This window comes from Psammomys obesus, unplaced genomic scaffold (genome assembly GCF_907164565.1).
Source record: "Psammomys obesus unplaced genomic scaffold, mPsaObe1.curated_primary_1811, whole genome shotgun sequence".
NCBI lineage: Eukaryota > Metazoa > Chordata > Mammalia > Rodentia > Muridae > Psammomys > Psammomys obesus.
This window is the reverse complement of record NW_026588752.1, coordinates 9,778,665-9,792,989: the sequence shown is the minus strand read 5'-3', so window position 1 is coordinate 9,792,989 and position 14,325 is coordinate 9,778,665. Positions and strand designations below refer to the sequence as shown.

Sequence of the window (14,325 nt, the reverse complement as noted above, 5' to 3'; positions counted from 1 at the left end):
TAGACACAGAGTCCAGAAGACCATGAGAAGCCACTACGGTTCCGGAAGCAACCTTCTCTGCCTAACATGACCTCTGGCTTTCCTTCTGTTCTCTGTAGGGGAAAGGTGCAGGGCCCTGGCCAGGAAGACCTGGGGTTAAGTCCCAGTCCTGCTATGACACTGAAAATGTCACTGGACATCTCCGGGCCTCCACGCGTAGAGTGAGGGGACTCTCCCCTGCCTTTCTGAAGGATGAGAAGAAAAAATAGTGGACAATAAAAACTAGTCAATCCTCCTGCAAGGTTTGAAATACAAGCGTGGTCAAGAAATTATTCTCCGAGTTAACACTTGCTTGAGCTCTCCTAGTGGTCCAGACACTGGCCACTGACCACAGACTGTCATATTTCATCCTTCAAGGACCCTGTTATGTCTTTGTGGCTGCCTTTGCAGTGAGTGAAGAGCAGGCATGGGAGAGCCATTTTCTGTCTCACACAGCCCAGAACTAGTGGAGCCAGGCACTGCCTCCAGCTCCAGCACCATCTTCAATCCCTGGCAGAAGTCCCACCCCCATCCCCACCCCACCCTCCCTGCTCTCCTTTCTCCTCCTCTCCCTCAGCACGCATCTCCTTTGCAGACAGGTCACCCTGCGCTAGCGAGTCGCCAGGCCTAGGCTCTGACCTACGGCCAACCACACTTCAGGGGGAGATCCACCACCCCATCAGGCTGCTCCAGTCTCCACACAGTGGCCAGGCTGACCCAGGCTTCATTCTTCATGGGCTACCACAGTTGGGACCCAGGGGACCTGGCGGCATCCTCAGGTGGTCACTGCCCTCTCTGGTCGGGGCCTTGTCCCCTTTCTCCCACCCACCGACGGGTCCTTTCTGACATTATATAGGCTGATTTGGAGGCTGATGACAGCAAAGACATTATTTGAGATCAAAACTACCATGTTTAACTCCCCCATTTTGTCACAAGGCCCTTGTGACTCAGTTCCTGCTATGACCTGACTGTCTATGTCCCCCTCAGAAATTCATCTATGAAAATCCTAACTCCAAGATGACGGCATTACAAGATGGGCCTCTGACCCGGTGATTAGGTTATAGGGACAGGCCTTTGTAAATAGGAGCAGAGTCTTGATAGGAAAAGTAGACTCAAGGGCATTGCCTCACCCCTCCACCACATGAGCACACAGTGAGAAAGCAGGTCCTTGCCAAACATTCTGTAAGAGCCTTGATCCTGGCCTTCCCAGCCTCCGGCACTGTGGTCCTAATCGTCTACATTTTACATAGCCACAGTGTATAGCCATGTAGACCAAGGGACTAGCAGACATAACCTTGCCCTGACAGCACCCAGGCATGCCCAACTCAAACCCTCAAACCCACGGGCCACTGGGAAGAGAGGGAAAGCCCAATGGCCTAGAGATGAAGGGACACAGGGCCAGGCCAGTTGTATTCTTAACATGAGTACAACTGAGCACCGGAAATCAAGTGCGTCTGCACCAATGCTGTCTGTCAGGTGCTAAAATGACCACTGTACCACATAGTCACTCGTCCTAGTAGCCCTGTGCGGCTCCTGTGGTCTGTGGGACATTTCTGGGAACAGCAGCCAGGCTCCCCTGCTCCTACAGACGTGGCCCAGCAGGAACACAACCTAGAAGCTAGCAGCCAATGAGATGCTTCCAGAGGAGACACCCCCCCCCCAACACACACACACTGGTCTTCTATGAGCAGCTTCCCCAGTGTCAAAGGTTTCAAATGCGGAGGTCAAATGACATCCGGGTTAGCCTCAGAGAGACCACACAAACCCACCCTCAGGCCACCACGCTCAAAAGCTGGCAGTGGCCAACCCGGGTCAAACCCACCCACTCACCTGCCCAGCCTCTTCCTGATTACCATCTGGCTGCCCAGCCCATAGGTAGCTCCCCATCCACCACTGCTCTGTGGTCCCTGTTCACCCTCTCTTGACAGGCAGCCCTAGCCCACTGGGACTGCTGGAGGGGACTGCTGGAGGCTGCTGTTCTCGGAGCACGTGCTCAGACCTCCAGCTGACCTTCCGTGCAGGCCAACTCTCAGGAAGGCTCTGAGGGTGGCTATCTTATCAATTCACTCACACATGGGGAAACTGAGGCTCAGAGGCAAGCCACTCACTTCTCCCATCACACTGTTGCTAAGTGAGGCAGCCAAGATTTGAACTCTTATCTCTCTGACGTCAAGGGCCAACTCTTTTCTTCTGGAACACACAGAGGTGGCAGAGGCAGCTAGCCCCCCACTTCAGTGGCAACCAACCTTGGGTTAAGAACTTTTTTTTTTAATGGCATTTGTACTGAACACGCACAGACTTTTTTCTCTGGTCTTGTGTCCCCAGTGATGCAGTGTGGCCACTTACTCAGAAACGTCAGTGTCACAGGCGGTAGGCAGAAGTTATCCAGAGATGATGGAGAGTGGATGGAAGGCTGTGTCACTACCATTCCCACTTTATGTGACAAAATTGAGCTTGTTCAGGCACAGGTGTCAGAGGGAGGCCTGGGACCAATTCCACTGGACAGTGGAGGTGACATTACTGCCAGCTGAACTCTACACAGCTATGGCCATCTATTTAACTGGAGGGCCCTGCCTCCCCCCTCCAACCAGGGAGCAAGTGGCGGTGCTCAGGATGGTCTCAGTGGACACACTGAGATGTGGAAGAGAGTGGACTGAAACCGGGGATACTGAGGACATCTGCAAGGCACAGGAGAGGCCCACAATTGTGAAGTGAAGTTCCGGGGGAAGGAGTGGGGAAAGTAGGAGGGAGGGACCGGCTGTGCCTGTGTTAAAAGAGTCCACAAGACCAAAGGACTAAACTTAAAAGTTAGGGAGAATTAAAATGTTACAGACGAAAGACAAATTTTCTTGGGCTACTTTTGAGTCCCTTTGAGACCTCTCCACTGCCCATCGCTGGGTCTAAACTACATCGCTCCAACTACCAAAACCTTAAAATGTATTCTTAGCTGACTGCCAGATTCCACCAACCCCAAACGCCAAGAACACCCTCGGAAAGTATCTGAAGCCTACAGCAGAGTCACCGCCCCCCCGCCCCCCGCCTACCCTGGCTTTGCTGTGGCCCACCTACCTGTGGCCCCACCAATACATTGATTATGACACAGAAAGACCTGGATCTGTGTTCTAGGCACCAGCGTTCATATTTGGTCCCAGGATTACTTGTTCCTTCTGAGGTGAGAACAGCGTTTTTTGTTTGGACACAATGAAGACTGACCCTGACACCAATGTCAACAGTGCCCAGGCAGGAAGCCCAGGGGACACAGCTGAGCTGCAGGCACTACAGTCGTTCTGCCTTGTTCCCAGTTAAGTGGCATCGACAGGCCAAGACCTTCTCATAAGCAGCACCCAGAGTGTCAACAATCATAAACAATCCTGGCCCAGCCTGGGAAGAGACCAGGGGTAAAGCTATTCTTCTCTGTGGATGCCTCCTCAAAGACATGGCTGAGGCTCAGAAGAGCCACTGGCTTGGGGAACAAACAGGGTCACTATGAAACAAAGATCCTACTGCCTTCCATAGCAGCTGCCCTAGGATACCCCCAGAGGATGGCCCTGGAGATTTCTTCCTCATCTGGGTAACCTCAAGAGACAGGGGTTGGCTGAGTATTAGTCCTCCTCCCATCTAGCCACACCCACACCTACCCTGGCCTACCCTGAGACTACTGGAAACTAACAGTGTGACTGAGTCAACCAAGGCCAGCATCAGTGCGGGCCAATTAGCAGACCCTTGCCAGGTGTCCTCTAGGGACATCGGTGCCTTTCTGACTAGTGAAGAACTGTTCACAATAGCTTGGACTTGAGTTTAAAAATACAAGGCTGAGAGGAAATAGGTTACTGCCTAGGGGCAGATCTCTTTCCGGAGTAGGAGTGGAAGGGGCCAGTAGGGGAGGAGGAGGAGGAGGAAGAGGAGGAGGATACAGGAGGCCTTGGGCAGCCCCAGGGGAGCCAGACGGAAACCCAGGCTTTCCAACTCTGAGGAACAGCAGAGGGGGTGAAAGGAGAAGGGAAGGCCTGGCCTGGAGGGGTGGAGGCCTCCAGCACCACTGGCCTGGTTCTCAAAGCCAGCAACGCTGAGGGCACCTGAGGTCTGGGCACAGCTGCCAAAGTCCCCTCACTCTCTGGGGATCCACAAGAATTCTGGGGTTGGCTGCCGGCAAGAGAAGGCAGCACAAGGCCTTCCATAAATTTACCTCGTTGGGTTTTCAAAAATCACCCTCAAGCTAGGCATACCCTGTAACCCAGTCATTCCTACCTGGGAGTCTGGCCTACAAATGCATTTAAAACATAGGAAGAGTTCTCCAAACAAGCCGTCCATCAGCCTAGCCAGCTCTGCTATAGTGATAACTTTCAAAGTGCTGAGTTTCGTTGTGAGGCCATTGACATGCCAGGGAGCAATTTTATCTTAATGCTAAAGTTGACTTAGCTTATGCGTAAGGGGAAAAAAAAAGAAAGGCGGGTGACAGCGTAAAGAGTAAATCAACCCAAAGAGTGTAAAACGCATGAGGATACCCCCGAACATACTGGGACATACAGCAGACCACCCATCCTGTAGCATTCTCAAGCTATGACCTTTCTGCATCCCAGCTAACTGCCAGATTATGGATTTCCTACCCGCACCAGGTCAGCCAGCATAGACCTGGGCCTCTGAGGATCTGTGTCTTGTGTCACAGAATACACAAAGCTCCCACCACCATCCCTGACAGGACGGGAACTAACCACTTGCATTTATTCACCTATTCATTTGGCTGGTTGGTTGCTTGGTTCGGTTCTTCAAGACTGGATTTCTCTACGTAGCCCTGGCTGTCCTGGAACTTACCACAGACCAGGCTGACCTTGAATGCAGAGATCCGCCTGTCTCTGCCTCCTGAGTGCTGGCATTAAAGGCATGTGCCATTACCGCCCCGCAAGAATTGATTATGGATTGATTTTAATTTGTTAGTAGTTTTACAGTATTTACAATAAAGTGAAAAAGAGAGAGCCAGGCACATGGAACATGCCTGTATCACCAGGCATGTAGAGGACTGAGGAAGGAAGATTGCTTAAGGCCAGGAGGTTGAAGCCAGCCTGGGAAGAACAGCAAGATCCCCGTCCAAAAAAAAAAAAAAAAGCAGACACAAGAATTCAGGCTGGGGGCTGGGGATACGGATCAGTGGTAGGATGTTTGCCTGCTGTACACAGGCTCTGGACGAAGAATATAAACATAGTAATCTATGGGACCGAGGGTGCCTTTTTTTTTTTTTTTTTTTTAGTTCTTTTACTCTACCACACCACCATTTTGATTTTTACAAATTAACCTTTTAAACTTAAAGACCCAAAGCAATCTGCAGAAAGCAAAGATACCACCTCACACTAGCCTGGCTTTTTCAGTTCTATCCCCTGTGGCCCCTCAAAGCACAGTGCCACAGGATTTGACAGCACCTCTGCACCAGGCTCTGCTGAGGGCAGTGCTCTCCACAGCAGGGACCAGGCACTTCCTTTCCACCCTATGCCACCACAGAGAAGATGATCGTTCACGATAAGGACTCTGAAAAATGTGTCACCCGTGAGCCTGATTTTGAATTCGAGTAATGAACTAGAAATGATTTCCTTCAGAACCAACCTTGTATCACACAGGAACAAGGTGAGAATGGCTTTGATGCTAGACTCAATCAATCCTCTTCTCCCAAGGAGACAAAGGAAGAGGAGGGGAGCCTTTAAGCAGGCAGAAGCAGGAAGATCTCTGAGTTCAAGACTAGCCTGGTCAGCAGAGTGAGTTCCACGACAAGAGCTACACAGAGAAACTCTGTCTAAAATAATCAAGGAAAAAAAAAAAAAAAAAAAAAAAAAGAAAGAAAGAAAGAAAAGAAAAAGAAAAAGAAAGCTGAAGGGAAAAGGCTTCCCATCTTGGAGACGAGGTCTCTGCAGCTCCCTGATTGGTCAATAGGAATCCTCTCCCCACCTGGAGGACAGGAGCCTTCTAAGACTTCACCACCTAGGGAAGCCCTAAGAAGCTCCCTACCACACCACAGAGGCTGTGGAGAGAAGCCCTGCTCTTCAGAGGGCAGGGGTGGGAACGGCAGCTTTCCCCATCCACAGCCAACTGCTTTTCTGGTGCCCAACTGGCAATGGCTGGGCCCCAGTCATTTAACCATGATGGAACTTCTTTCTCATACTGTCTCTGTGATCAGGCCAAAGAACCAGGAAGTGGACAGAGGTCATGGCCCTTGATTTGAGGGGTTCTTAGTTTAATTAAAAAAAAAAAAAAAAGGCCTATGTAAGTTCTCTGGGAGGAGCCATGTTCCATGGTGCATGCCTATAATCCCAGCACTCTGGGAGGCAGAGGCAGGTGGATCTCTGTGAGTTTGAGGCTAGCCTGGTCTACAAAGTAAGTACAAGGATAGCCAAGGCTACACAGAGAAACCTTGTCTTAAAAAACAAACAAACAAACAAACAAGGTCTCTGGGAGGTGCCAAGGACTGCAGGACAGGCAGGTTGGTGACAGGGCACTGTGAACAGGGCATACCTTCCTGAGTCAGAGACTAAGGAAAAGGTATTCAACCACAGCCTGGCACTGTGCCTTCTAGTCCCTTCCACCCTCTGGACTACAGTAATCTCATGCACGGGAACCTTAGTTAGAATGGCATGATACATGCTAAGGCCAAGGTGGCAGCACAGGGATGGGGACACATTCTGACAAACACATCATTGGGTGATTTTGCCACTGTAGGAGGTACAGCATGCACTTACACAATCCTAGATGGCTTCCTTCACCTGGGCTCCACAGGCCATCTATGTATAATACACACACACACACACACACACACACACACACACACACATCCACACGCACGCATGGTATAACCTACTGTTTCCAGGGCCGTGTTGAGCAGAATAGCCCAAAAGTAAGGACTGGAAAGGTGACTCCGTTGGTAAGGGCTTGCCTCCCCAGAAAGAGCCTGAGGTCAGATCCCAACATCAACACCATTCTGAAAAAGCCAGCTGGGACAGTACAGAGCCTGTGACCCCCAAATCTGGGGAGGCGGACGCAGGAAGATCCCTGGGGCTTGCTGGTCAGGGAGCTCAGTTCAATCAGTGAGCTGCAGGCTTAGCAGAGACCCTGTCTCCAAAAGCACGGTGGAGGGTGATCCAGGAAGAAAGCCAGTGTCAACCTCTACGCACCACACACATGTGCACAGATAGCTGCACACTGGTGGTCGCACACACAATTACCCCCTCCAAAATAAACAAAACAAAAACTTTCCAGGTGGTGGTGGTGCACGCCTTTAATCCCAACATTCTGGAGGCAGAGGCAGGCGGATCTCTGAGTTTGAGGCCAGCCTGGTCTAGAGAGTGAGTTCCAGGCCAGCCAGGACGACGGGACCACATGGAGAAACCCTGTCTCAAAACAAAACAAACAAAACCCTTAAACATAAAATGAAATGATACTCAAGAGTCAGGGCAAAGTAGAGACAGAGAGAGAAAGTCCTGCCAGCCTAGGCAGACGCTTCACTTTAAAACGCTCCAGTGTGCTCTGAAATAACGACAGAGAGCATCACGTAGCCGTGCACAACCGTGACAGTCAGGCACTTGGCCTCACCAGGCATCCCGCGCTGTAAGTCACCCTTATATTTCACCATCCATGCCACATTTCTCTACAGTGAGGCGCAGGTTTGCCTGTGTCAGCATCACCGCAAACACGTGAAGAATGTGTTGCATGCAAGGCACAGCACGGCGCAACAGGAGCACTTCAGCTCCTTTACAGTCTCCTGGGACCATCTTTGTCTGTGCAATCCGTCACCGACCCTGACAAACTGTCCAGGACACCAGCTGTCACATGACCCTCTTGGTCTCCCATTCTCTTGTCTTGCCATGGAGCAGGCTCCCAGCTTTGGGAGCTAGGGTCACGCTTCAAAGGGGTCTATATGCTTTGGAGAAGCCGGAAGCAACAGAATAGTGAGGGACTGGAGAGCTCCCTTCCTTGGAACGGAGAAGTTTTGCCCAGCCAACAGAAGTGACAAAGGAGACGCTAACCCCCTGGAAAGCAAAGCTCTGCATTGAAGTTTAAATAAAAAAGAACAGTAGAAAGCCAGAGCAGGACAGCTGGGGACGAAGGGCTAACTAGAGACAGATGAGGTCCTGCCAGCCTATGAGGACACTTTACGACGCTGGAGTATGATCTGAAGTAATGGTAGGGAGCAGCACATAGCAGGTACACAAGAAGGTGACGCAAAGTCCTTAACAACAACAACAACAAAAAGCATTATGGATAGCCCTGGCTGTTCCGGACTTGCTTTGTAGACCAGGATGGCCTACCAAGAGTTTGTGGGCCTGCCTCTGCCTCCCTGAGTGCTGGGATTAAGGCATGCGCCACCACGCCCCGGGGAAGTCTTAGTTTCTAACAAGTTTCCCAATACCTCTCTTAGGGAGCACACTTCTGGGGGGAGGCTCTAGCAAATCAATCAACTTCAAGTCAAGGTGAGCAAGCCCCGACCTGGGGAGCTGGAATAGCCCTTTCTGGGTCCAACATCCTGGAAGGATCAGCGAGGTCTCCAACTACAGAAGGCCCAAGGACAGTGGAATATGGCTTAGGAGGGCAGCTAACGGCAGCTGAACTATAGGAGTCTCCCAATAGAAGTAAGGGATGCCAGGTTGCAGCGCCCAAGCCTACCGTCCAAGCTACTCCAGAGACTGAGGCAAGCGGATCTCAAGTTGGGAGACCAGCCTGAGCAAAAGGACTCCGTAAGGGGGTAAGTGGGAGGGGCGAAGACTTTTTCGTGGAGGAAATGAGAAAGGGTGGAGTCAAGATGTATGCGTTCGGTACCTTGAACAACAACCCAGACACTCAGAACTGGCTCAGAGGACCAAACCCAGGAGCTGTCCGCCTGCACACGTGTCTATGCGGAATCGTCTCCACCCCACCCACTCCTCCGCACAGCCTCTGCCCTGTCTTCCTCCAGGGGAGAGGTAACTGCAGACAGGGAGCCTGTGGTGACTCAGGCGTCCAGAAGCCAAATCTGTGCCCTGCAGCTGCAGTCACAGGACCCTGTGCTGGCCTTCCGTTGAGCCCTCTAGTCTCACGCTTGTCCTCGCTCACTCCGGGGCTCCTCTGCCCTCCCTGCTGTAGGTCCATCTTCAGAAGTTGTCCCTAACTTCCGATCCTCCCAGGCACAGCCCCGAACCTAAATATTCCAACATTTGCAGCCCCACTTTAAAAAGATGTGCCCCCATCACCGTGCCCGGGGATGCCTCGGGTAGCCCTCTGGGACGCTGAGGTCCTACAAACGCCCCTTTGTGTCCCGTGCCGGGCACACAGGAAGTGCTCAGAAGCGGCTACGCGGGGGGTCAGGGGCAGGCAGGACCCGAGAGGCGCAGCAATCCGAACCCCTTACCTTGTAGACTTTGCCGAAGGCGCCGTCCCCTAGCTCGCCCACGATCTCCCACACGTCGTTGGGGTCCAGGTCCCGGCGGACGTGCTCATATTCCCGGGATTTTCTCTTTTCAAAGGTGGATAAGCGCAAGATGCGGCGGAAATTGGCGAAAGCCATGCTAGGTCCGGAGCGCGGCGGGAGGACTCACGGCTTCGCAGAGCCGCCCTCCCCGCAGCGCAGCGCCGGCCGAGTGCGCTCACGGCTGCCGGGAGCTGCCGGAACCGCGACCCGCCCGCTCCGCCCCGCCCCGTCCCGCCCCGCACCCTCCTGGACCCGCCCGCAGGACGCCCGACACCCGCGCGCGCTCCCGGCCGGCCCGGCTCCACCTGCTCCGAGGCGCCCCGAGACCCCTCAATTGGCTGCGGGAGCTCGCGGCTCCGCCCGCGCCGCGGGGCACTCTGGAGACTGTAGTCCGCCGGGTGGCTGGCCCGTGGGCCCGCCGCGCCTCCCGGAACCCTGAACCACCGGGGTTACCACCGGGGTTCGGCTGGCGCCTTGCAATCGTCGTCGGTGCCAAACTGGTGCATCAGCGCGCACGATGCGCCCGCAGCGGGACTGGCTCGCCAGCTGACCGTGCGGGACGCCCGCGCCCCTCGCCCCGGGGCTCATGCCGGTTCTCGGGGCTCCTCGTCCCGAAGTTCACGGGGTCCCAAGGGGGCCTTCGCCACGCTTCCTGCGCGGGTCTTGGGCGCCGTGCTGCCTGCCTCCCAGCGCGCAGGAGGCAGAGCCCCGCCGCTGCGCGCGCCCCAATCCGGGCTTTACCCGGGGCTGCCAGCCACAAACGGCCAGGACTCGGGACAAGAAACAGTCCCTTTAGGACCTATTTGGCTTCTTGGTAGGTTAGCAGATACATCCCTTACTAAGTAAAACTTTCTAATTCTTTTTTTTTGGGGGGGCGGGGGGAAGCCCCGTTATAGATAAAACCGGAGTTGTCTCGGGGACCGTCCTCCTCCATCCTGGCGGAGGGACCGTCCTCGCTCGACCTTAGCAGCGGGCGTCCTGCAGATGGCTCGGCGCCTTTCCCTGGTGTCAGAAGGTGGGTTCTGGTGTACAGTTCTCCGGGCTGGGCGGCTGCAGGGCCTGTCAGAGTGACTCCCCTCCTGAACGAGTGAGTTTCCCACTCGGGCACCCTTAGTTCGAGAGAGCGTTTAAGTTGCTGTTCTCTTTCCTGCGCAGCCGCGCAAGCGCTAAGTGCGTTTCCCTCTCGGAAGACCCTCTGGAGTGTGGATGCGATACCCCGGGGAGGGGATGCGTCAAAGGACGCCCCGAAGAAAGGTTGCCCCAGTTCCGAATGTTCCCGCCACTGAGTGAGTGCGGAGAAATTTTATAATGAAAAGAAGGAAATGTCATGCAAAACTGCTCTCGTTGAGTCAGCGTGTGGAAGAGCCAAAGTTTTAAGTCCGTGGTTCGGTGGACCTGCTGAAGTCTGTGCAGCTCTACCGGGTGGACCGAGGGTCAGAATGCGCTCCCCAGACCCGGGAGCTCCAGAAAACAAAGTTAGAATAAAAATAGAAAGGTTCGTTAAGAAATGTCACGCACGCTACGTGAAGGAAGCCAGACCCAAAGACCGCATGACGGCGTTTGTGGCGTTGATAGGACCGGTCCAGAAAAGGCAAAGCTGTCGAGAGCCGGTTAAGGGTTGGCTCCTGCTTCCAGACGTGGGAACTGACTGGAGAGATGAGGAATCTCACCGGGCTGATGTAGACGCCCGCAAGAACTACAGGGACAGTCCTATAACTCCGGAAACTTGCCCCAAACCACGAGTGACTTTTGTTTTTGTAAGGTGTTTTTTTTTTTTTTGGGGGGGGGGGGGTGTGGGGACAGAGGCAGGAGGATCGCTGTAAGTTCGAGGCTAGTGTGGTCTACAAAGTAAGTCCAGGGCAGCCAAGGCTGCACAGAGAAAACCTGTCTCAAATAATAGTAATAATAATAATAATGAAGACTGACACACAGACAGGACAGATAAATAAATGGAGGCTCAACAGAACCAAAGCTACTTTGAAACTTATGCTTCCCTTCATCTATCCCTGGCTACAGGGCCTCATACTGACCTAGTGATAAATGAAGACGGCTGGAGAGGGCCCTTCCCCCGCCCTATTTTCTGGAACAACTTGAAATAGAAATTAGTGCGTTTGATGTGTATATTTCAATCAGTGAGTCCAAGTTTGCATAGTTTCATTAGAAGCCTTTCAGTTTGTTTAGATTTGCTGGTCCTTGGCTGTAGTGGAGAGTTTTGGTTCCTTTAAAACCCAGTTACATTCCGTGAACATGTTTTTGTTTCAATCCCAGGTGTGGGATAAGCAGCTGCTTCACAGCGGGCGTTTATGGTTTGCAGGAGCAGGGGCGAGAGCTTTACCAGCTGCAGGTAGTTTAATTCTGGGGACTCCGGAAAGGGTATAAATGGGAGCGCGCCCAGCATTCCACTGGTGGCTGCGGGTTTGTCCTGCTGCATTTGCTGTTGTAGGATTGCCAGGCTGGTAGTTTGCTGGCCATTCTGATGGTGAAGATTGGGCTCGCCTCAAGGAATTCTTCGTCCCTAATCAGCAGGTAGTAGCCTCCAGAGGTCTGCACCGCCTTTTCCCTCTAACCTTTCTCTCCTACCTGGTGTGGAGTTGGAAGGGATTAGGATGAAATAAGGATTGGAAAGGAGGTGGAGCTATGAGAACCCAGTAAAAGGCCAGGTGTGGTGGCACACGCCTTTAATCCCAGCCCTGGGAAGGCAGAGGCAGGCGCATCTTCATTAGTTTGGGGCCAGCCTAGTCAACAAAGTAAGTCCAAGATAGCCAGGGCTATTATACAGAGAAACCCTGTCTGGGAAAAACAAATTGAAAAGAACCCAATAAAATAGATTTTAAAAATCCACCAACACATATCCTTTGCCATTTTTGTGTTGTTGGGCTGGGGGGTGTTTTGCTTTGTTTGAGTCAGGGTCTCTGTTCAGGATGTCGTTCACACGTGTGCGTTTTCCACTGCATGCTTTCATAGGTGGAGGTCAGAGGACAGCCTTCAGGAGTTGGTTCTTTCCTCCCACTGTGGGTCCTGCAGGTTAACTCGGGTCCTCAGGCCTCTAGGACCTACTGGGCCATCTCACTAGACCTGAAGTGTTTGAAATACTATCTTTTTGGATTTAGGTATTGAAAATGTTTTCTCTCAACCTCTCGTCCAAATGTTAACTTTGCTCATGGAGTCTTCTGTTGAACAAGTATGTGTAATATTGATATGATCCGATCTGCTCTTATCTTCGTGTGAGGGTGCTGTTTTCCTGCCGCTGAAGATTGAACCCAGGAACTTGTACATACGAAACATGCTCATATCCCAGCTGAGCCAAATTTTTTAACTTAAAAAAATTCAACTTGCCACGGGTATTGGCACCTGCCTTTAATCCCAGCAGGTGGGCCTTGAGGCAGCCTTGTTGTCTACAGAGTTGAGTTCCAGGAAAGTCAGGGCTACACAGAGAAACCCTATCTGGAAAAATAAAAACAGAAAAACCAACTTAAGGTGCTGAAGAGACGGTTCCTCCGTGGTTAAGAGGAAGATTCAGTTCCTAGCACCCACGTGACAGTGCCTGGTCCTCTGTTAACTCCAGTTCCATATACTGACGCCCTCTTCTGACCTTCCCAGGCACTGCATACAGATGGTGCGTACACAGACAGTCAGTCAAAACACCCATACATATTTATAGAAAAAAAAGTCAATTTAGCCAGGCATGGTGGCACACACCTTTAATCGGAGCATTCGGGAGGCAAAGGCAAGTGGCTCTTTGAGTTCAAGGACAGCCTGGCCTATATATATAAAATTCCACACGGTCCAGAGTTATGTGGTGAAACCCATGTCTCTGAAAAGATCACGTTCATTGAGGTTTAGCTTACATTAAATAGAAATGCTCCCCGTTAGGGTTCAGTTTTACCAAGGCTTAGGCTGTCTCCACAGTCAGGGTAGAAATGTCTCCAATGCCCCTTTCAGGCAATTCCCATTCCCACTCCTTTCAAACTTTTCTTTCCAATGCTGGGGGTTAAACTCAGACCCTTGCGAAATGCGAGTGCTCAGTCATGAACCACACAGTGGCCTGTGTTTAGCTTTTTTATTTTTTAAGATTTATTCATTTATATATACAGCGTTCTGCCTACACACCAGAAGAGGGCACCAGATCTCACTATAAATGGTTGTGAGCCACCATGTGGTTGCTGAAAATTGAACTCAGGACCTCTGGAAGAGCAGCCAGTGCTATTGACCTCTGAGCCACCTCTCCAGGCCCCATCTTTAGCTTCTTTGAACTTGGCTTGCTTCTGAGATGCTTCGTGTTGCATGTATTCATGGCTCGTTCATCTTCGATGTGAGGTAGTAGTCTACTGTATGGATACACCATAGTCATTAGTACATCGTCCAGCAGTGTTGAGAGACAGTTGGCACTGGGGGTGTACCCATTTGGTTATTGTGAATAAGGCTGACTGCAAACATGTGTGAGTCCTTTCATGGAAATGATGGTGTTCAGGACATATGATGGAAAGTAAGCCAGACAGTGGTGGCACAGGACTCTAATCCCAGCACTCAGGAGGCAGGGACATGTGAGTCTAGCTCTGCGTTCAAGATCAGCCTGGTCTACAGAGTAAGTTCCAGAATAGCCAGGGCTACACAGAAAAACCCTGTCTTGAAAACAAACAAACCCACTAAAGAAAATGCAGTAAACAAACATGCTATTCTCTTATTAATCTGTCTTTCATTTTACCAATTGTGTGGGAGTTCTGCTGTATCAAATGATTCTCTGTAGACTCTGCCAGGGTGTCCTACAAGACAGCTTAATTCTGACACTGGCAGTTAGACCCTGAGGATCTGTCTCACAAGACTGTTCCACCCCTGGCACACACCGGTCATGAGTCCCGGGTGTCACCTGGGTTTCTGACCAA

At 51.9% G+C, this 14,325-nt stretch overlaps 1 protein-coding gene across 1 annotated transcript in view; it reads right to left on the bottom strand.

Annotated features, from left to right (window-relative positions):
- Window positions 1-9,616, bottom strand: part of Stk10 (serine/threonine kinase 10) — an 88,270-nt gene extending 78,654 nt beyond the window's left edge. The window contains exon 1 of the mRNA XM_055604544.1: window positions 9,383-9,616. Coding sequence (XP_055460519.1) covers window positions 9,383-9,538 — 156 coding nt within the window. The 5' untranslated portion in view covers window positions 9,539-9,616. The remainder of the gene's footprint in view (window positions 1-9,382) is intronic.
- Window positions 9,617-14,325: the final 4,709 nt, after the last annotated feature.